The 25,379-nt window shown below is 31.9% G+C and overlaps 1 protein-coding gene across 2 annotated transcripts in view; it reads right to left on the bottom strand.

Annotated features, from left to right (window-relative positions):
• LOC121124377 (potassium voltage-gated channel protein Shab) overlaps nucleotides 1-25,379 on the bottom strand; it is a 135,810-nt gene that overhangs the window by 2,213 nt on the left and 108,218 nt on the right. The window contains exon 6 of one of the 2 annotated variants that reach the window (XM_040719530.2): nucleotides 5,792-5,997. In XM_040719530.2, the coding sequence (XP_040575464.1) occupies nucleotides 5,792-5,997 (206 nt within the window). The remainder of the gene's footprint in view (nucleotides 1-5,791; nucleotides 5,998-25,379) is intronic. The other variant, XM_071891151.1, reaches the window with a different exon arrangement.

Genomic DNA, 25,379 nt, shown 5'->3' with positions numbered 1-25,379 from the left:
TATTATAACGGAGGTACAGGGTGGTCCAAATAAATTGAAAAAATCTTTAAAGGCTTGTAATGAACGAACTGGATGGGGGTAGATCCATATTGTTTTATTTATTTGGAAGCTACATTTCATGATAATCAATTAATCATAATAATATCCCCGTTTCTTGATAACCTCGGCCAGGGGATCCACAGACGAATGATGCTTAGTACAGACCTCATTATCGACCCTCCCCCAGAGTATAAATCCCATGGCTTTAGGTCTGGGCTGTTTACAGGCCACAAATCTGGTCACCAAAAGTGAGAACATTTCGTGATCAAGACATGTTTCACTTTTTAGATCTTATGGGTAGGTTCACTGTCTTTTGGAAACGGGTAATTTCTTCCTTGGGCTACTCTATCCATCCAGAGGATGAAAATTACAAGTGGAAACCAGAATCTAGTCAATTGCAAAACTTGATCTGTACGAGGTCGCCCAGACCGAGGTTATGAAGAAAGAGGGATCTCATTAAAAATAATTGAATGATATTAAATATAGCTTTAAACAATAAAAACATTTATGGTTCTACCCCGATCTACTTCGATCGTCATAGGGCTTCAAGATTTTCCCCAATTGATCTGGACCGCCTTGTATACGCAGATCTTCAAATTTTCCTAACTTTTCTCTTGAATATGAATTTTTTAAAGAAAAAACAACAACTTTTGAAACACTTTTCATAGGTAAAAAGTGTCTAGGAAATTTATTTGGTTTAAAATAACAAAAAAAAAAATTTTTTTTTCTTTATTTTTGTCTTTCATTACAAAGTAAAGTTTTTTTTACCTTTTTGTCATAATTTGATCGAGATGTGGGACCTAAAGATGACCTTAGTAAAATGCATTTTTGCAAATAAATTTTCATACCATATGACAACTTTTAATTAACTATTAAAAAAATTAAAAAATAGAAAATCAAACCGCTACTATTAAGACTATTTCCAGGTTTCTATGTAAATTATATTAAGAACACTCCTTATTAAACCAAGGGCAAGGTTTGGTTGTCTAGTTGTTGAGTCAGTACAAACAGACAAAGTGGCAAAATTTAAACGCAAAAATCCCTTTCAAAAATAAGTCTTAAATCAGGGTTTCGCTCTGATTAAATTGAGTACACATCACATTTAGTATATTATTGTATCTAAACTATAGGAAAATATGGACTTTTTATACGAAAAAAAAAATAATTGTAGAATAAGAATCTCCATCAATGGTTACCCCAAAAAATTTATTACACTTTTTTTTTTTTTTTTTTACGTTTTGCCAGTTATTATCTTACCGCACTGGGTCAACGTAATGTTATTATTGAACAGAATGAACACAAATAAGGACGAGACAACGACATGGACAATATACCTTGCAAACAAACAATGGATATATAAAATTATTCTATCATGCAAATAGCTGTCTATATTTGCTATTTTATATTTGACTCTTTTTCATGATACATAGGCTCACACAAAGCACCTAATGCGGATTTAAAAGTACGATTAAAGATTTATTTTCTTCTTCAATCTCAGATAGTTTAAGAAGAACATTGCCATTTCCCATACATTTAACGCCGTATTAAGGAGGATTCAAAATTACATCGACAAATGTCCTGTAAAAATGTACAATACACTTTTTCACATTCATGAGACATGTCAGGACCTATTTAAAATTGACCATTTATTTCGCAGAACCAATAATAAAATAACTTTCAAATCTCAAATTTTCTAAAGTGAAAAGGTCATATCATTAGAAATGAGAAAATACCAGGGTAGTTTAGATTTTTTGAAACAACACAGTTACTAACATTTTTACAACATTAATACCGTTTTCTATTTACAGATAAAAACAACAGTTTTAAACTTAAACAACCTCTTGATTTTCAACATATTAATAATTTCTGAGATTTGAATTGTTATTAGGAATAAATTGTCTAACACGTCGTCGTGTTGTGTACACGTCCCATAGATGTGAAAGATCACCTTATCCGAGAAAGAAGTTTAACTTTTCCTACATTTATCGCCACGTTGAAGGGGATTCACATTTCATTGAAGAATGTCATTTAAAATTTGACAAGGCGTCATGTTTAAAAAAGAAGAAGAAGATATTTGACGAGTTGTCATACTTACCATGACAAACATCAATGTGTAAATTCACCCATATACGTTACACTTCCATATCCGCAGACTTTTTCATTTTACAATGAAACAAAAACAAAAAAATATTTTATTTTTAAGATTTCGTTTCGTAGTATCATTGATTCAGTTTCTGTCAGTTCTTACTTAGGCATCAATCAATTTTATTTCTTTTTCTTTTAATTAGTTCTAGTACTGATAGTTCGAAGGATCGACAGTCCTTAAGAACGAATCTCAAGGACTGATATGAGGGTCGTATGACTGGAATTGACCGAGTAAATAAGAACTGACCCAACATTATCTATGATATTAAATATTTTGTAAATGAAAAGCCCTACAAAAACTCAGTCACTGCTCACAAAAAAATAATAGTAAAAACTCCTTTTTAAGCAGTGTTTTACATTACGTTCACCCAGGGTATAAAGTCCCTTACCATGGGCGCATAAATTACAAACATTCTATCATATTATTACACAAAAATTTCATTTGGAAGTGTTCTCATGCAACGTTCTTTTTTTCACATTCTCCACTTCATGTTTTTGATTCAACGACACACACATTTTAAGGGACTAGAGGCGGCTCAGAGTCTGTGTATGAACTATTATTGTTGGATGCATAAATACAATGACTTTAAGCCACCCAAAGTTGGAAAATAAATAGTTATGTTTAGATCATTTCTAAATTTATTTATAATAATAATTTTTTGCCTAAAAATAAATATATTTATTTATAATTATATATATATCGATACTAATACAATACAACTTGTTTTCTGTGTTTCATAGCCAGATTGAATGCAGTTATTGGTTAATTTATGTATGTACTAGACGGTGGGTTGGTTATCTAGAAATATCGGTAGAAATTTGGACATCACTTCCGATATTTTACATATGTATTAGAAAAAAGGAGGGAATGGAAAAAAATATTGATCAAATCTTAGCTTAATAAACAGAGTACTCACACTTAAATGAATGAATGCATCGCTCATAGGGAGTAAAGAGTCTATAAGGAAAGGGGCATCATGTATATCATTCAAATATGTTTTTTCTTATCTCTAGTTTGTCTGAAATTATGGTTGCTATTTTCATCCCCCTTCTACAGTTTTTGTTATCACGTCTTTTGTTTAGATTCATCAAATGCAATTTAATACAAGGGAATGTTTCGGACGGGGTGATGTATTTTTCTTTAGAAATAAACCAGATACATAAACTATTAATTGAGTCCTATAAAAGATTATAAAAATTACTTTAAAACAAACAAAAATATATAAAGCTAATCATCTACGAAGGGTATTTATATCCAATATTTTTCGATCAAAGTTACGTGAATCCTGAACGTAATTCATATACATAATTTTTGTTTACTTTTTATTGCAGCCATCTTTTCTCCTATTTTCTTTTTAGTCACGTTAGTAAGGGCTATTTAACGTTCAGTAGGACTTGTCTTCTGATGCAGGGGACTACTGATGAAACTTAATAGCATTTTAAACGATAGTAATGACTCAAAACATTATGAATTGTGAAATTTTTTGAAGTTCAAAGTTTTCAACAGGAATTTGACTTACTCTTGGTGTTTCATATCAGGTCAGGCTTTGACTGGATAGAGAGTTTCCTAGTGGTCACTTTTGTTTATTCAACAGTCCCTATTGTGAATGTACTTCTTAAAAAGAGTGCGGTACAATGTTTTCTGATTGCAATTAAGGTCGTTCGCAGAATTATATATATATATATTACTTTTTTGTGGGGGGAGCTTGGTTTTTTGAATTTTTGTTGAAAAAAACTTTGCAAAATCTACATTTATATACAAAAAAAATCAAAAATTCAATTCCAGATATTACATTATTTTGCAATACAGTTCTAAAATCCATAGTTATTTACAAAATATATATATATATTGGTTAATAATTTCCAAAACTGCATAATTTCCCCAAATGACCTCTTTTTAAGAAAATAAATCTAAATTTATTTTTCCATAATTCCACGTAAATTTTTAACGATGATATTGCAAACATTAATAAATCAGAATCAAATGGATAAATCTTTACTTTATAGCTAAAAACTAACCAACAAGGACTAAAGTGGAGATGTCCGAAACTTTTTTGATATAATGTCTAATGTTTTGTTGGTCTTTATTTATTTGGTCTAGTCCAGTCAAAAGGACTGGTCCTATCAATACTTATGACCATCAGTCCTTGACTGTCGGTCTTTGCAATTTTTCATAAAAATGTCGATGGTGTATGTAGGCAAATAAGATATATCAAAAATGAATCAAAATTATTGATATTGCTAAATAAGGACCGACAGAACACGAATCATGTGGTGCATAGCCACTTAAAATATTTTAGTGGGCCACAGTACCTATTAAATTAAACTTCATGAAAAATTGATTCATAAAACTAAATTACTAAATACATATTTATTTATTTCAAATTTAGGGCAGAAATAAAGAAGCCTAATCTAATTTTTCAGGACAAACTACTTCAAAAAGGTCGATCTCAGACATTCTACACGTTTAAATGATATTGGGACAATTTTGCTAAAAATTACTACTTGAAGTGAGATTGGTAATGGTCCGCACATAAACATTAAGTGGGCCACAGATTGGACATCTCTTAACTAAAGAAAGATAAATAACCTACATCTTTTTAAATTATTACAACTCCAAAAAGACCAAGTTAGATTTCAGGGTCTATTAATTTTTTTTTCAATGAAAAGCTACTAATAGATATTTAGTTGGGATTTAAAATTTTTTTTTGTATCCTTAGGGATGGAATTCTAGATACATGGAATAATGTTGAGGAGCATGTTTTTCTATATTTCCCCTCTTGAAGGAATGGAGCACAAAATGATATCGACTCTTTTTTTTCAACCACTTTTTAGTTTCACCTCTACTGGGAAAAAAATTCTGCGTTATTATTTCAGGTCTTTCAAATTCCGTGTGTTAGGACATGCATGTCCAATTTGTAATATCATGCCTGTATTACCACTTGCAATATGTTAATGGACCGCAGAACCTATTAAAGGATATTTCATAAAAAATAGCTACAAAAAAAATTATTAAATAAAAATTTATATATAAGGACGCACCAAATCTAATTTTTCAATGTCAAACTTTTTCAGAAAAGGCCAATCTGGCATCCTTGTTAGAGTCTGAGAAAGAAAGGGATTTAAGTCAAAATATTTTTCAATGTTTGTACGTATTGTCCTCGATCTACACGCGGTGATGATATTGTAACAATTTTGCTAAAAAAATACTATTTGAGGTGAGTTTTAGTAGTGATCCGCACCTAAATATAAGGCAGGCCATGGGTTGTACATCCTTGCCTTAGGATATTAATCTGTTGGCAAGCTAAATAAACCAATTGTGACAGAACAAAAAAAAACATGCTTTCAGGGATCCGGCTACATTCAATCATTTGTAAAAAATAAGTTATTGGATCAACTTTAGTTTTGATATTGGCCAATGTCTAGTATGTACTTTTAATTATAACTAATTATTATTGATTTGGGTAGATAATAAGTATAACAGGCCTCTATAAGTAAGTAAGTACATATTGGAAGAAAAAGGATGCTAATAATGAGGCTATGAAAACAACCTCAAAAAACAAATTAATGCTTCTCTCTACTAAGAAAACAATTCCATTTGATTCACTTCACTTTGCTTGCTATTGTTCATTTTCATTTCCTTTGTCTTTTGCCGCCGTTTGATGGCTACCTCGTTCCTCCACATTCGATTCTTGTAAAAGCTGGCAAAGCTGTTGACGACGATCGGGATAGGAAGAGTGAGAGTAAACATTCCAAATAGTGCACAGACTCCTCCAATGATCTTTCCGGCAGGAGTGGAGGGACTGGATGTACCTGCAATACAATGGTAAATTTCTTATTAAAATCCTTTGTTATAGATACTAAAAGTGATGACATATAAATCCCTGTTTTTAAAATGCACAAAGTATTATTTATTTGTCAAACTGTTAATTCTTTTTTTTAGTAATTCAATATCACGTTGAGCTTTTTTATCCACTCGGATCATTCTCAGGCAAATCAATCTCTCTAGAACAGCACTATGTCCAATTTCTTTCTTTTTTTCAAATTTGCCATATAGTTTAATATAGGTTAAAACTCTATTCAACTTCAATACTACATATGTAAATGTGTGCGTAGGTAGATAATATTTCCGAATCTATATACTAAATATTATACTCGAGTTTTTGCAATATTTATTTTTCGTTTTTAGCATGGAGTAATTAAGTGGAATCAAATGCTTCTCTAAATACTTATTGAATATTTGTAGGATATATTACAAATGAACATATAAAAAAAATTAAGTAAAATTGAAAATGAACATGCTTGATTTTTTCAAAATATTGACCTGGTAGTTTTATGGTTAAAAACTCATTTTTTTGGCTTATATAATCAAATACAACAAAATAGTAAAATAATTTTCTATTAAATGGTTTTTAAAGTAGATTGTTACCATCAAAAACATTCAAAATACAGCGGTTTAAAAATAGGGTAGATGGCGTTGAGACGAAGATAAAAAAAGGCTGAAATTTTGGATTTTTGAGTTCTTAACTAATATTAAAATATGTGACAAATTTGAAAATAATCAATGATGGTACTGTGAAAAATGGCCATTTTTGATTGATTTCACTTGGAATGACCACCTCGCAATATCGACTGTCAATAGGAAAAACACCAATGTATAAAACGTAAAGTATTTAGCCCTCTGTATTTTTTTTTTGTCAACTATCAATTAATAGTTTACTTAAGTAGGTTTACTCGGCGTTGCTCGGGACATTAAGAAATTAAAATTTATTATGAACTCTTTTGCTTCGTATAAAGCAAAAAAAAAAAGACATTGAAATTCAATAAATTATTTTTTGTTTTATATGAAGTAGTCGTTTGGTTAGTGACAAAAATCATTTAAAAGAAAATATTTTAAAGGCCGCCATGGGACTAAAGGCCAAAAAAAGAATAACCTCTACATTAAAAACCATATTGATTTTTGCTGTTTTTTTATTAGCATGCCCATTCTACTCTGATTTTTCATCATTATGTATGATATACATCCGACAGCAACATATACAGCTCATCCTGAGACTGTTTTCCATCCATACAGACGGATAAGCTTTCCTTTATTTCTATAGATATTCTACCCTGCGTCAAAAATCTTACGCAAATTCAAATCATGGGCAAAAAGAAATGTGTTTGTTTTAAAATTTACGAATTTATATAAGGAAATCAGATTGAAAAATGTTTACTATTAATCAAAGTTAGTTTAAAATGTGTTGATAGTTTTTTTAACTTAACGTCGCACAGCTATATACATAGATTTGATCTAATGCTTTTTTTATCGATTATATAATAAGTCAAGAGGCCTTCAGGAATTGCATGCTGAGATAAAATTAAATATAATCCATGATAATCATACACGGATATCAAATTGAAGCAAAAAAGAGGGACATAATAAGCTATATTTTTGAATAATAATCTTCATCGCTTCAAGATCCGTTAACACAAAAACAAGCCAGAATGATTTTTTTTTTTGCTTTTTCAAAATTAAATGTGAATTACAGTCTCAACTATTCAGATAACTCATTCCAAGAAGACAGGCCAGCTTAAAAATACAGACGATTTACATAAAACAACATGGTTAAGGTCCACTGCCTAAATTCAACAATATAAGCAAAGAAATAACAAGTTATTCGATTGTAACGCCAGCATTTGCCACCCTGCAGTCGATCCTATACTGGAAGCTAGAACTTGCGTTACGAACAAAAGCAGGATCGAGATTAATTGTCTTTACGCACGATATTGGACTTTAAGACCTTCACGGATCGTTCAGGCTACGCACAAACCTAGCCCTCTAACTCTTTCCTAGGCGTAGAAGTCGAAGGGGTTCATTTCAACGGAGAAGCAAGAGTGTCTCAATGTCCAAGAAATGCAGGACATTGGTAGAGAACCAATATTTGACAATTTTGGGGCCGGGTGCCGGTGCAAAGACTTGTTAGAACCAACACTGAGGACTGGCCGGTACCTTGCTCATTCCGTGGATGAGCAAGGTACCTTGGTTTAATAAGGAGTGTTCTTAATATAATTTACATAGAAACCTGGAAATAGTCTTAATAGTAGCGGTTTGATTTTCTATTTTTTAATTTTTTTAATAGTTAATTAAAAGTTGTCATATGGTATGAAAATTTATTTGCAAAAATGCATTTTACTAAGGTCATCTTTAGGTCGCACATCTCGATCAAATTATGACAAAAAGGTAAAAAAAACTTTACTTTGTAATGAAAGACAAAAATAAAGAAAAAAAATTTTTTTTTTTGTTATTTTAAACCAAATAAATTTCCTAGACACTTTTTACCTATGAAAAGTGTTTCAAAAGTTGTTGTTTTTTCTTTAAAAAATTCATATTCAAGAGAAAAAAGTTAGGAAAATTTGAAGATCTGCGTATACAAGGCGGTCCAGATCAATTGGGGAAAATCTTGAAGCCCTATGACGATCGAAGTAGATCGGGGTAGAACCATAAATGTTTTTATTGCTTAAAGCTATATTTAATATCATTCAATTATTTTTAATGAGATCCCTCTTTCTTCATAACCTCAAAAACACTATCATCCACGGGATGATAGTGTTTTTGAGGAGGCATTTTTTCTATATGGTGTGCTGCTTAACACAAGAGGCAGTAGTCGGATTAGGATGGAGAAAGTAACCACGGAGTTTCTTACTTGGACTTTTAAATACTAATGTATAAAATGAAGTCAATGGAGTAAGCAGTGATTGATTGAACATGTCCTGCCAGCATGTAAAAATAAAATGGTGTGAAACTTAGCGTGCTAATCTAGAAAAAGTATTTTTTGTGTGAGTAGAGCAGAGTAGCTGTCATATTACATATTTTGATTAGCTGCGAGCAGATATTAGATGAAGGAAATAGATACGAGTATATAAAGAAATAAAATATAAACTTGAATTACTACGATGATGATCCTCAATAGTACAACAAGGAGTTGCACATATATCTCTCGAACAAATAATCAGTGTTGTAGTTCGTGTTTCATTTAATGCATATGTATAAGTTATGCCTTCAATAATTAAAGAATAATCCTCATTACAGCTTTGGAAAATGAAAATAAAACACTTTTCAGGTTATGAATAATCAAATTATCGTACTCGTTCAATGTCATTTTTTTAACAACTCTATACACCTTGACGTAATGAGACAATAAGTTTAATTAACCTAGTGCTGGGGTTAAGTAAAATAACCAGAAGAAAAGAAAGCAATTGCCCTTTCATTAAGATTAATGACTTCTCTTTTCCATCATTAATACAATCAGTGACACAACCATTTTATTTGATTCTAATTATACGGATATTGTTTTGTAGGAGATTGGGAAATAATGATGAGGGAAAGACGCGAGATATAATAAGGAGATAAGGTCACCCTCCTTCAAGAGTGAAAGTATTGAGGATTATTGGGGGAGAAGGGAACAGAATCCTTTATCGAATGTGTGGCCACATTTATTAACACTCTTATCAAAATTTTAATAAAACTCATTAATTTCTAAAAGTAAATGGTACCCCCCTTAATTTCTTTAACTCTCAGCCTAAAAATGTTAAATTACATGTTCCAATGGGAATAAATATGTATATCCAAATATATTAACAGCAGCGGCTAGTAGAGATCTTTTTTCCACCATAAGAAATAACCCCAAAAATCATGGAATTTTTGTCCGATATGGACACCCAGTATCATCCGTGGATGGTGCCAGACATTTTTGACTACATCTGTTGTACACTTGGTCAATTGTTAGATTATTTTTGTCCATATCTTTTTTTTTTAAGTTAACGATTGACCTACATCCTGAGGCCTGTTTCTGTAGAAGACTATTTGTGAGCATTTGCGTCGAACCCCGTAAATAGGACTTCAAACCAAGCTTCTTTAGCTGTTGTTAATTTTTATTATCGAAATGGTTACAAGAAAGATTCAAAAGAAGGCTACGTGCCTTTCCCAAATATCAATTGATTTCATTCCCCCCCCCATCTAATACTAGTTTGAGTGAGTTATCTAAAAAAAGAAAAATCACCTGCCTGAGTGTCTGTGTTTGCAAAAGAGAGCGCGCGAAAGAGGTGGTATTGATAGCTTGCGCACACTGAATATAGATAAAACAAAGTTTTTCTCTCGGGAGGTATTTTTGTTTGGATTGACCGGCTTAGATAATTGATCGAAGAGATAAAAATGCAATCGAGCAAATGTGGACGATAACATAAAATCAAGTTGGATCAACATGCACATATTATAAGCTTTAGGGCCCTATTATCCCCTTTCTGCACTCCCTAGATTATGGAATCTGGGGCTATGTAGAAAGTAGACCCTATGCCAACACCCACTGGGCTGTTAACGCCCTTTAAGCAGTTTCTGAGGAGCAATGGTCTGCCTTGCAGCCTGACTATAGTGTGAGGGCCTGCAGTGATTTACAGGCCAGAATTGAGGCTATGGTTTCAGGCACAAGGTAGACATTTTAAAAAGTTGTCAATAATTAATTGTATAAATAAAGATTTTTTCTTCAACACCCCTGCAGCCTCCACGTCGTATTGGAATTGGCTAAGTTTTTTCCCAATTCAGTTAATTTTCCTCTGATGGCAATCTTCCAAGAACTATTCCACAAGCATACAATAGATATACAAAAAAGGCAACTCATGCTTTGATAATATATTTTAATATTTAATTAATACCTTGTAACCCTGTAACAAATAAATATGCCTGTAAATCAAGGGCATCGGCTTAGATTGTTCATTTCAGAGTTAATTTGAGCTCACATTCTTTTGAGACTACATAAACACTATCTTATTAAAAAAAGATGTATTATTGACAACCCTAAGTGACAATTCACAACATTTCTTGCAAAAAAAAGATTCAAGAATAAGGCTTAATCTAACATTAAATATACATCACAGTTATATACACAATATGTTTACCTATAACTATGTTTTATATAAACTGTACAATAAAGTTACGTGTATCTTCTCATAGCAATTTATGTTATATACCGGCTGTAAACTAGAAATGTACACATTTTGTATAAAATTGCTACTGGGAAATGAGTAAATCTTGCACCACATTCTAATTAGAATGAAGTCAAATTAACTCGGCCATGTTTGGAATAAAAAAAAAGCAGGAAACTATTTCTATATATTTAGAGGAACGTTATTTGTGCACTTGACCACCATTGGCGGATTTGAAAGCATCGTAGTGGGAGTGGAAGGTCCCCCATACAAGTGAGATGTAGCTGGAGCTTATTTTCTTCTTTTATTTACAGAGAAATTGACGTTGGAGTTGTTTCTGAAGTGGACTCGTCAGAGTTTGAGCATCTCTTTACACTAGATACTGTTGTCCAGTGGGTCGAAGTACGGGCTCTGGGGTGGTTAGATGTTCATTAAGAAGACACCAACAACGCTCCATACGGAATTGATGATACTTTTGAGTCATGAGAGCCTTCCCTCGAACTCCTTTTACCAATACCGAATCTTAAATATTTTAAATAATTGTTAAAAAATAGTAATTTACTATAAGTTTCTAAAAATTACAATTAAAAAAAAAAAATCCCCTTCATGTATTTAATGTAAATAATATTTAAAATTAAATAAATTATAGGGATTCCTCTAGACAGTGAGTTTTTTCCCAGGTCGAGTAATCCCACGCTAAAATTTCCAAAGGCAAATTTAGCAAGAATGAGGTTTCCTTTCCCTCATCCCCCTAAAATAACAATATCTGTACCAACCGTATGTGTTTAGAACAATTTTGTTGAAGTTAAGTTTGTGTACATTTTGTTTCTTCTTAGTTTTCGATTATTTATGATGACATATTATATTATATCAATATTTATAAGATTTAAGTTACAAATTAACGGGGTGCGGTCTTTCAATTAAGAATTTTTGAGATCAGGACAAAAAACTTTTTATCTCTTAAATTAGTAGAGATATTTATAAATCCAATATACAAACGTAGGGACCCTCAATGAACACCTAATCATTCAATCCAATTAATCTCAGCCTCAAAAACGCCCTCCAACCTGGTGCGGAAACTGCTGCAAGCTTTGATCAGGTGATCTTTATTCATATTGTACACAGCCTCAGTAATAAAGGATCTCAGAGAACCCAAATTGTTGTGAGCAAACTTGTTGAACTCCTTCTCCAAGACTCTCCACACAAAATAGTCAAAAGGATTGTAGTCCGGAGAGCTAGGGGCCGTACTTCCTTAGACCAGAGCATCTCCAAATTATCTGAAAGCCAATTTTGTACCAAATAGCTGGTATTTGCGGGTGCACCGTCATCCTGGTAGAGATATGGTCTTCTGGCTGCAATATATTCCATCCAGGGTTTGCTAACGTCTTGCATGATCTCCAAGTAGACCTCCCTTGTGACATTTTAGCCCTTGGTAAAGAAGTGAGGGGCATGACATCGCCCTCATCGGACACGAGGAGGGGGACGTGAAAGGATGCTAGAAATTTGGTCTTGCCGATGATTGGGGCGTTATTGGGTTGCAATGTACCTGTAATTTCTTTTGTTGATTTTGGCATCAATAAAAATGATTTTCTCATCAGAAAAGAACCTTATCTGGGCGGCTGCTGAGTGCTTGAGAGAGACAAGCAGCTTGTGACAGCTTTCCACTGTTTTGGCTTTCATGGTCTTGGAAAGCATCTGTCGTACTTTGAGCACGTAGAAATGTATTACGATGAAATTTAAAAAAAAATATATACTCCAAATAACACAATAGGAAAAAAAAAGTTGACACGATGAGAAGTGCATCTTTTATTTTGGTCAAAAAATTCCCTAATCAAAATTCACGAAAAAATTGCTAAAAACGGTTTAATTCTAATTTTGCAATCAATGTAATTTAGTGGCATTGTAAAGAAGAATACAAACTTACAAAAAGTTATGGATAATAATACCGTCGAAAAAATAACCCTCAATAATTGGTACATTTATGCAACTATTGCAAAAATTATTTTATAATGTCTTTATATAACAAAATTTACTGTTAAGGTATTTAATTTTTATGTCAAAAATTTATTTTTATGGGGCATTTCTTCTTAAAAAGTTGAAAATTGACGTTGGATGAAATGAAAAAAAAAAAAAATTCAGAGAAGACAGATATTTCAGTTAAAGATAAATTTTTATGAATGAAATTTATATGCACATACATTTTAGACAAATTTCTACAAATTATATTTTATTTACAAATCCAATATTTCATTAAAAATCCTTTCTTTTTTGCCGCTGAAAATTTAAAAAAACTGAAAGATTCACCAATTTTTATTTTGTGCACATAACTTTTTTTAATTTTAAATAAATTTAGAAAATTGTCGTATTCTTATTGTTATTTTTTGAGACACCTGTCACTTTTTGTTTTATAACTCAACCTTCTATCTAGTTTTGTTGATTTACAATTACAATTATTGTGCTATCGGTATAGAATAAGCTCCCTTTATTCAAACACTTAAAATGTTCAACATTGCAAACTTTTGACGAATGACATACATAATAAATGTTTGTTAATTTTTAGAGAAACGATTTTGGGGGGGAGATTTCCCCTCTACCGAGTGTGTGTCTAATTTTTTGATTAAACAATGAATCTTACTATTGTAAGCAGTGCCCTTTACGGCGTCTCTCAAAATGATTACGAAGAATATTCGTTGTTGACGAAAATGGATCATAGTTAATCAAAGAATGGGTGCAAATGTAATTCAAGTTAGATTTACACAAAAACCATTCAAGCTTGTTTTTATGTTGATATACCACAATTGCTTTCCTTATTAATAATAATATATATATATGAATTTTATTCACATATAAGAGTCATTTCAAATCAAAAATGTTCGTATATTATTTATTTGAATGTATACTACAAACATTCAGATGTCTTTGACGAAATTGTTAAAAAAATAATAATATTATTTATTCCCCTAGAGAGAATGTGCAAGACCTACACATAGTCTCTAAAGATATATTTTTTTATGTAATAGTTCTTTGATCTCACAGATAAATTGAATATAAATATTGTTTACTCTTCTTTGATTGGCTTATATTCTCTTCATAAAAAAAGTACTTGCATTAATACTATACTTTACTAGAATGAACCCTGAGCAAACTAAAAAATATATATCATCCACCAGGTGTTGTGGCAGTTGTGGTAGTTGTTGGTGCAACATAAATAGAGCATAAGAGATAGGGTGGGTCTAGAACCCGGGTAAAGTATGAATGAACTTATATTATACTAAAATATCCGAAATCTAAACTGATTTCCGGTAGTTCAACTTTTATGCATACTAAAATAAGATCCAAAGTATTTTGTAGATCACAAATAGCCTAAGTATTGCTTAATACATAATTGTAGTTATATAAAAAATGATTGAAACGGCAATTATCCTGGAGAAAATTGCCGTTGGAAAAAATTCTCGTCCTTTACTAACAAAATCCAAATACTTAGGCCATAAGCATGCTTTGTGCAATGGCAGGGCTAGTAACTAAAAATTGCTGGCCCTCACTTTACAAAGCAGTTAGACCCCTTTAAATACTTCAAAATGAGCACCGAGCCATGGATTCTCAAATTCAAAAGAACATTAACTACGCACCTAACAAAGAAAAACAATTATTTATATTGAAATGGGAAAGTTATGTATAAAAATTTATGCATGTAAAATTTTCAGGGCCCCGGAATTTATTTTGCAGTATTCGAGAGCGCCAGCATATTATTAAAGTGTTGGTGGTAGTTTTTTAACCTGCATGGTGGTCCTAAAACAATATTAATCAACCCATATGCTATATTTTTGAACTGCATAATGTCCTTGCTGTAGTATCAAATAACCAAGGGTTAATTTTTAAGTATTTGGAGGTTCCTAAATGCTTTGTGAAGGGGCAATGGGGGTTTCTATCTGCTTGGTGTCCCTGCTGTAGTCTTACACGGCCCATGGCTCGGAGCTCATTTTTAAGCTTTTAAAGGGGGCTTAAATGCTTTCTGAAGTGGTGGCAGTGGTTTTTAAGCTGCTTGGTGGCCCTGTTATTGACAAAACAAGTTTACGTTATGCCTACGTATTTTGTTATTAAATGACGAGAAATTTCCCATATACCAATTTTATCGAGGGCAGTGTTCCCCAAGGGCAACTTTTTTAATGTTAATTTTCTTAATGATAATTATCCTCAGACATAAAAGTATGTTGTATTTAGTTGTCAGTCTTCCATGTTTCCCCTACTTTTCTCCTAAACTATGTTCGGAACGTTGATTGGTCGAATTGCAAGAAGTTATTTTCAAGTGTGTGAACTGAATAATAATTTTATAGTTAGAAACGTTGGATAACTACCAATTGACTTTTACCCTTTTATCTGTTTTTGTTAAAGGATAGGTTGCAAAATAACAATCTGTCTAATGTTATAATAGCAATAGTTATAATTCATCAGTTTTGGTGTGAGGATTGGATCCGAAACAAGCTTGATGACGTCTTGTCCTCTTTTTGTCTGCCTTGCAGCCTACTTTAATTTGTCTGTGTAGTCATGCTAAGAGATGTTGTCCCAGATAGTTGATGTGGTAACTTGGAAAGGGTCTATTCATCTATTCTCCTTTTTGGATTGAATGAGTATTGCCGGAGTGGATTCTTGAATCAAAAATAAGTGAAATGTTACCTTAATCCGGATCCTTCTTTGTTTATGTTTGAACTTCAAGTAAAATGCTTCTCAAATTCGCAACAAGTATCTACATAATTTTGGTTTTGGATACGGATGTAAAAGTTCGTATACCCCAAATGTACTTAAATATTTACTCTTCAGTCATCCTAACATATTATTTTGTTTTTCTTAAACTATTACTATTATGCTTTCATTCTTGAGGAGAGCTGAATACGTCATATGAATTGATATGAGTATTTTTGTATTGAGAAGTTACGTGTGAGTGTGCTCTTGAAAAATATAGAGTAACACGGATGTTGTAGGTTTTGTTGGGGAGTGATCTTCTATATATTAGAAAGTACACAGTTTGTCTTTTACCAGTCTCCTAATTACGCTGGACAATACCGGGTGCAACAATGTTTACCAAAACCAGTTGGATGTAATTCTGCAAAGAAACAAACCGAGGAATAAACATAAACTCCATTCAACTTCGTATATGGGAGTGTTAACAAGTTTTGGGTCTTGTTGGCCTAGTGAGAGGGGGTCGAGTCTTTTGGCAAAAGGAACTGGACACTAATGGTCTCAGCTCTCATGCCAACTATCACCTGCTAAGACAGAAGCTCACAGGACCTATCTGCAATCACCCTCTCCTTCGGCTTAAAGAAAATGGAACGCGGTCATTGCTCCTAATGATCCCAAGGGTATTGATGCTTCCCTATAACTTGGTTTGAAAGACGTGGGGGACATCACTCTTTTTGAGGGCAACCGTCTGTCGTTCTGGATGTTAACGTCGTATAAACCTCGTTTATTTGTATATTGAGGTGAAATATCCTTATGGCAAAATATCCTAAGGTGAAATTGCTTAAGGGAAAATGTCCTGATGCAAAAAAGTTTAAGGCAAAAGTACCTAGCGCGCTTGTTAGATTCGAATGGTAAAAATCAGAAACTAAGTTATTAAATAATACTTCTATAGGTGGAAGAATTGAACAAAACTCAATATTAAAAAAGAAACAGAAAAGGGCCAAAATCTGTTGGTAATTTGACAATTTTCTATATCGATTGTTGCATCTAAATAAATAATTGCCTAGCCTGGTTATTCCACATGGTATTACATTATTAATAGAGATGTTTTTTTTTTCTTATAAGAGAGCGAGAAATTTGGTAGACCATTGTTAATATCCACTGCCTGTTTTGAACTTTCTACGTTTAGAATAGCATAGTACAGGTATAATATTATAACTATATTTAAATTCCAGGGCACCCACAGGGATGGGTTGAAGGCCTGTAACCCCTCCAAATTAAGTATATTTTGTTTTTTACATGAAAATTTACTGTTGATTTTTTTTTTGTTTCAAAAAATAAATATTTAGAATTGAATTTTTCAATTTTATTTAAAAAAAGTTTAATTTTCTGTGATACCTATTGATTTTTAAATTTTTTAACAAATAGTTTTATATTTGAAGTTTAATTTTTTAATTTTTTGTAAACAGTTGGGGATTTTTGAAATTTTTTTCCAAAAAAAATGAATTTCCTGTGAATAACTGAGGGTGTTGAAATTTTTTTCTAAAAAATTTAATTTTTTAAAACTGGAAACAGAGATTTGAATTTTTTTTTTCAAAAAAATTAATTTTTTTGTGAACAGCTGTGAATTTTTGATCCTTTTTTGTGGGGGAAAAAAATCAATACTATGAGACTAGCAATGAATTTTTGAAATTTTTAATTTTTGTATTTTTTTTTTAAACAAATCCAAAAAACAAGCTCATTTCAAAATAGGGTGCTTTGGACGCCCCTGAATTCATGTGCCTATTTATTTTATTATGAATTTTTAAATAAATTTACACCAAAGATAGACGATAATTCTTCTTTTAGAGGGAGATCTGAACACCCCCCATGACTTATTAAATAATGAATAAAAAAGAAGTAGATGGACACTAATCAACCGTTTTTCTTTTCTAATCAATATACTTCAGTTTTTATTGACACGGATCCCCATCTTTACTTATAACTATTTCTAGTCTTAAAAATGTATATTTATAAAATAATATCCTTTTTTGACAATTTATCAGTTAATTACAAGTCATACACTTCTATTCATCTACTCTTCTGTTGGCAAAAGATGGCAGAAACTTGTTTTATCAACATATCTACCTATACTTTGAAAAAATAACAGTATATATTTATATTTTATTAAAATACAAAGGCCAATATAGGTAATTAAAATAGTTAGATTAATTCTTTAAAAAAGAAAAGAAGTCATGAATTGCACTTTTTTATTCATATAAAATCTTAATATAGCAAAGGCTCAAGAAATTAATTGTCCAACTTATACGATGGTCTCTTTAATTAAAAAAAATCTTTTTTATTTGACATATAATAAAATATATAAACTGTAATTGTATTTTTGGAATAGCTTCATTTGCAAATTAAGTATAAATATTTACAGGGTGGTATAAATAAATTGGAAGAATCTTTAAAGCCTTATAACGAGCAAACTAGATGGGGCAAAACCCAATAATTTCTAATTATTTGAAGCTACATTTAATGACATTCAATATATATATTATGAAATCTGTCCTTCCTTATAACCTCAGTCACACAGGAAAGAAAGCATTGGAAGGCCCAAGCCACTTTGTGCGGATCCGGCTTTGTCATAACACTGGTAATGGGCTTCTTCAAGGCATCCACAGACGAATGCTACTGTGCACAAGTCTCATGCTGGACCCTTCCTCATAGATAGAAATCACATGAGTGTATTAATTACGATTAGTTTGACGAATTTTAAAAACAAGTCAGGAATTGAAAAGGTGCAGAAATTAATTCTCAAACTCAAAACGATATTTTAAATTATATATTTATAAAATCATCGAGGTCAGACGTTCGTAAGACTTTGACTGTCGTTCGGTTGAAATATATTTTGCATAAAAACTTTGGTTACGAAGAACCAGTTTTTAGGTGAGTCATCGTTTTGGGGGGCATAGTCACAATCCAATCCTGTCATAATTTCTACACCGTCCTCCTCTTCCATTTTTGTCTCCACAATTTTCCTCACAAGTAAATTCGAAGAACAAATGGAAAGAGGATTCGATATAATTCTGAAGGAAAGAGTAGAGTTTATTAGTTTCATTATCTATAGATTTGTTAGTGAAGATTGTGTAAGCTGCATAGAGTTGGTGAACGGATTCCTTAAGAGATATTTCCATCCTAATTTTCGAATTAATGTGTTAGACAAACAACGACTCCGGAAACGTTTGTCTACTCAACGGATCAGAAGGTAAAAACCTTGGTTTTTTACAACGAGCTCTTCAATTAATTAAATTTATTTACTTTTTTTTTTTTTAATTGCCATTTTTACTGGTTTATTGTAAAATGTGCCCTTAATTCGGATCAAATTTTGTTTAAGTCCGAACTTTGGGTAAAATATCCGTCCAGTTTTGGTTTGGGATATGGATTCAAAAGTTCGGGAATTTACCCAATATTTATGTCTAAAGATTCAACCCGACCCAGTTGGATCATTTAAAATGTATAGGTCTATCTTTAGACGTGGGTGGACCCCCTCCCCCCCCCACGTAACAAGGGATTTTTGTCTTTGAGTAGTTTTCTTTATGAGGCCCACTCAATCATATATGTAAATAAGATCTCTCTATTCGTAAAAATTATTTTTATAGAACCCAATAAGTGTTTGCATAATATTTTAATAAAAAACATCATAATTCATCATCAATTCCCTTACTTATTTTTTACTCACCTCAAAAAGAAGGGCCCAGATGACTCGACAATAATAAAAATAACACTATTACGAGCTCAATACATAATATTAATGTGGATTATCCATCATCCCGTATGAACATGTACCGGGTGAGGTGTAAAATACATACCGAAAATATGCATACTAGATGCGTGTGCATGGAGAGGGCTGGAGGGCTGTTGTCACCGCAAATTAGATATTTTTCCGCAAAAATTTAATATTTGATTTTTTTTTCTACAATTATTTAGATACCTTTTGATTTTTGAATTTTTTTGCGGAAAATTTAATTTTCCAAAAAAAATTAATTATCTGTGAGTGACTGGGATTTTTTTATATTTTGTTTGAATATTAATAGATTTTTAATTTTCTTTCTCTAAAAAAGTTTATTTTTGCAATTTAACTTTGAAAGTTAAAAAAAAAAAAAATTATTTTCCATTTTTTTTTTCGAAAAAAATAAATTTTTAAATTATTTTCCAGGCAAAATTTAATTTTTTGTGATTAGCTATGAATTTTTCAATTTATTTTCAAAAAATTTTTTTTTATATTTTGTTTGAATATTAATAGGTTTTTAATTTTTTTTTTCTAAAAAATTTATTTTTTGCAATTTAACTTTGAAAGTTCAAAAAAAAAAAAAAATTATTTTCCATTTTTTTCTTCCAAAAAAATAAAGGATTTTGCACTTTTTTTTTCCAAAAAAATAAATTTTTAAAATTATTTTCCAGGCAAAATTTAATTTTTTGTGAATAGCTATGAATTTTTCAATTTATTTTCAAAAAATTTTAACTTTTTATTTTTTGTAAAAAAAATTCCAAAAAACCAAGTCCACCCTAAAATATAATCTTCATGACTCCCCTGCGCATGGTCTAATACTTAAAGTGTAATCTATGTTACGTGAACAAATTTTCCCAAGCTCAACATTATCAAGATTCTCCAAAAGTACATGACTTAAATGAGAATTTATATCATATCCAATTAAATATCAAAATCCCCACCCTTGTCTTGAGCCATGTCCTCCATCATTGGCCTGAAGACATTGTAGGTCTTATTCACGTATTACCCATACATGTCAGCCTACTCCTTTTTATTCCAGCTTTTAGAGTATCCACATGCCCAATAGTCTAGAATGTGCTGTCTTGTGAGAACAGAGGCCACATTGGCTCTGCCTGAAATTCGCCAAGGGTTTTCACGCCCCTTTTACACTAGTTTTTTTCCTTGCAGCTGGTGGGTTTCTCTCAGTGGTGACGTAGATCCAATAGTCAATAGGGTTTAGTCGGGTGAGAATTGAGGTACAAATTAACCAGTGTTAGAAATTCGCCGAGTTACCTTCAGACTACTTTGAGTTTTTTTTTTTTTTTTTGGGTCTTGTTACCCGGAGCTTCCTTTCGGTGGTGCCCCCGACCTGACAGTCAATAGGGTTGTAGTATCGTGAGAACAGAGGCAAAATTGACTAGCGCCAGAAACTTGTTATATTGTCTTCACACTACTCTTGAGTTTATTCTACCCGCCACTTCCAGGCTTTCTCTCAAGACTCTTGTTGTCAACTTTGGTGATAATACCCTTGGAGTGAGAGGATATCGTCGTAAATATTTGCCTAATGAAGAAGCACGGATAGAAGATTTCTTTTGCACTTTATCTAGTACAGGGTCTGGTGAAGAAATTGGTTACACAAGAAAATGGTTTGGCTTTATGGTTGGGGAAAGTCTGTTCAAGACATCACATACATAGTAGGCAAACTTAAAAAAACAAAACTTAAAAACCATGTCTTCCAAACTTGATACATGAAATCAAATGCACGCATCTTTGAAAAAAGGTCGTACACCATTAGAGATTTTTAGTCCAAATTATGAAAAATGTTGACATCAGGAGGAATCGGGAAAGTTGTAGAAAGGCAACTGATCTGCTTGATATTTAAACTCACAGATCTGATTCCCCATTCGTGATCAATTCGATTCAAAGGGCTATGTAAGTGTGTTGGACATCAATTTCAATCCATGAGATCGAACAAACATCCCTGATTGATGCATCTTTATACTCATTTACCTATACTCAAGCCTTTCTTAGAACAAAGATTGGCTTGTGGGAGATAGAAACGAACCACCGTACAGTTCTGTACGTAACTCTTTAGAATATACCATTGGCTGCATATCAAGGCCAAGGCTTGTAGTGTTATCATGAGACTGCTATGTTCTCTAAATATCAACTCTCTCAAAAACTATGCGACGCTGGGATCAGATGGTTCAGGAAGTGACTGGAGATAATAGATGCTGCTAAAGAAGGGGGGGGTACATAAATAAAAGCTATTCATAGGCAAGGGCATTGCCAGCTTTTATCCTAGGCATTGAGTGTTTTAACTTGACGTAGACATTGTTTGTTGAGGTCAGGTATTTTGGAAGCCTAAACAACCAAGTATTCTAAAAGTGAAAACCTTCATTTAATTAATAAATTGGAAGTTATAGTATATTAAGATGCGATCAACGTATAAAAGAATTTAAACTTTACCGTAGATTAAAAATATTTCCATTTAATGCATTGTTTTATGGTATAAATATTTTACTTCATCTTTAGACATTCTTATTTTCACATGTATATAAAAATTCATTATTACTATGAAAGAAATAAGATATTTTTTAAATTGATTTTTAGGTACATATTACATTAAATTCATTCAAATATCACTGATTATTATTTGCATGAAGCAGTATTTGATGCAGATGTTAAGTTTTTTTTATTGTTAAAGCATTTTGATGAAGTTTCATCAAGATTTATTGGAAGTATGTGGATTTCACAAAATAAAAATATCAACTTGGAGCCCCCACGATAGAGTCTTCTTCAATCATGATGTTGTATGTGACGTCAGTGAAACCCCGCTTGGTGTAAAATTTTAATTAAATTTATATAATTCATTTTTAGGCAAATATATTTATAAAATATATTCCCGGAAAATAGTTACTAAAACTTTTTAAAAATATCTTTATATGTAGCCTCAATTGGTTCAATATAATTTTGCCGTGATTATGATAAAATATGATTCTTTTTTAGCTAAAAATATCCAGAATTATGATACACGACTCATTAAATGGCAAAACAACTGCTTTAATCCTCACAAAAACAGGGGGTATAGCATTGGATGGTTCGCAACTAGTTGGTTTGAAACTAATTTATTCACTTAAAGACTTGGGTATGATCATTAGGTTTTCCAATATTACATAGTCAATAAATATTAGTTTTTTATCACTGAAGGATTAGCTATGGTCGATAGGCTCCTAGAAATGGTGTTCAGACAACTCATAAAAGGCAAAAACAACTGCTTCACACTAGAACGACGAGGGTATCATTTTTGATACCCATTAGGGATTCCATGAAATATTCTGAGAAACTTCTTGATTGTATTTGTTTATAAGTTCATGAATTCTCCTAATTCATTTTATTAATCACAAAAAACTAAATTATAGATTAAAATTAGTATTCGTTTCGTTGGTACAGTGAACACTATCTAGAGAGACGTGGGTATCATATTTGATACCCAATCATTTCAAATAATATGTTTGTTCTACAATTGTGTTTGAACAGGCTGAAGCAAGTTCAAACATGGATAAACTTCTCTAGATAGGAATCGTGTGCCTATCTAGTACAAATATAAACGTAGATTTTTCTGAGCTATCCATTCTGCTTCCACCTGTTATTCTGCAAGGATGTCCAAGAAAAAATTATCCATTGAAGAAATGAGACATTATCTTGAGAGCACATCGTACTCCGATTCAGAAGGTGAGGATTTCGAATTGGAAAAAGCTGAAGAATATGTCCAACCACCACAATCAAGTTCTTCTGATTCTGATGACTATTCTGAGGTTTTTGAAAGCCTGTCGGTAAGTAATTTTCTTGAATACCATTATTAGTTTTGCTATATACTAGATGTATTTATTAACAACTAATTGGTATATTTAACATTTCAAGAAATGCCAGGATGCAATCAAGTGACTCAATTCCCGTCTTCTAAGAAACATAAATCAACCGACTTATTAGAAGAGTCAATGTATGTTGGCAAGGATAACACAATCTGGCACAAACAAACAGTAAATGGAGAAATTTCAGCCCGTTTTAGCCAAGAAAACATTTTGAAGGAAGTCTCAGGTCCATCATCATTTGCAAAACGTAACATCATTACAGATAAAACATTATCATCTTTTGAACTTCTGATCGATAATTATATTATTGATCACATTGTAAAATGTACAATAGTTGAGGCCTGTTCAAAGCTTAAGAATGATGTATGGACAACCAGCAAACGAGAAATACTCCAACTGATTGCAATAATGTATGCGAGAGGAATCTTAGACAAAGGGCAGCCGACAGAAGTCATTTGGTCAAGAAAATTGGGGATCAATCTCTATAGGAATACCATCCCTCGCGACAGATATAAGGAATTATTGAGATACATCCGCTTTTATATTCGTTCCACAAGATCACAAAGACTTCAAAACGACAAGTTCGCCTTGATGTCAATGGTATGGGATCGATTTGTCGAAAATTGTAAGTCATCATACAGGCCAGGTGAAAATATTACCATTGATGAACAACTATTCCCAACAAAAGCTAAATAAAAAAGTCTCAAAGACCAGCAAATAAATCTTTATCAGAATATGTCGTAATGAAGCTAATGGAACCATATTTGGGTAAAGGGAGGAATGTTACAACCGATAATTTCTTTACGTCATTGTCTCTTGCAAATGAACTTAAGAAAAATAGGACGACTATTTTAGGAACTATGAATCGTGCTCGCAAAGAAATACGTCATGAACTAAAAGCTACCAAACAAGCACTATTTTCAAGCTTAATCTTTGTAAATAGTGGCAAAACATTGACTTCTTATCAAGGGAAAAAAAAGAAAAATGTTTTAATTTGGAGCTCTGTTCACAAAATTGTTAAAGTTTTAGATGTACGAAAAAGGGGTTACCAGAATCAATCCAGTATTATAATGAAACTAAGTATGGAGTTGATATTCTAGATCAAATGGCAAGACTTTATTTCACCAAAATGTCCTCTCGCCGATGGTCTTTACAAGATTTTTATAATATTTTGAATTTTGCTGGTATAAATGCTGTTATATTGTACAGAGAAATGACTGGTAAAAAAATAACTCGTCCCCAGTTTTTGAATAATTTGATTACCGAACTTATTGGTGAAGATGATGAATCAAAGGACGATATAGAAGAAAATAATCAATTATTTCAATCACAATCAAACTGGTCAACTAAAAATACAATCTGGTGTACAGTCAATTGTAGCAAGCAAAACCTGTTGTAAATGTAAGAGATTCGTATGCAAGCCCTGTATTAGTACTCAAAAAACAATTGTAACTTGTAAAAAATGCTAATTTCTTTATCTGAGTTATTATAAAAGTTATGTAATTTTTTAAATAAATAATAAATCTTCGGAGAAAATAAAAATTAACACATTACTTTTAATTTTATCGACCACTAAGAGTTACAAATATTAAAAAATAAATGGGTATCATTTTGGATATCCACCGTCGTTTCTAGTGTTAAATGGTCACTACAACGGGGGTAGTTGCATTGGTTGTAGCAATATAATTAGGAATTGTGCGTATCCTTCATGATAATAGTATGTTGTTATACAAGCATAAATAACGGGGGAAAAATCTTTTTTGATGCTCCTAATAAGGAGTAATATTGCCGGACATTACTTCATAATCAGCTTTTGCTCTAAAAGAAAACTAATGAACCCATTTGACCCTCTTTCTATTACAAATTAATGCTGTCTAGTTGAAATGGATACCAAAAACATACATATACGCCTTACAAGAAAACATTTA

This window comes from Lepeophtheirus salmonis, chromosome 9 (genome assembly GCF_016086655.4).
Source record: "Lepeophtheirus salmonis chromosome 9, UVic_Lsal_1.4, whole genome shotgun sequence".
NCBI lineage: Eukaryota > Metazoa > Arthropoda > Copepoda > Siphonostomatoida > Caligidae > Lepeophtheirus > Lepeophtheirus salmonis.
Note: the sequence above shows the minus strand (reverse complement) of the source record. Positions and strands in the feature narration are given on the sequence as shown.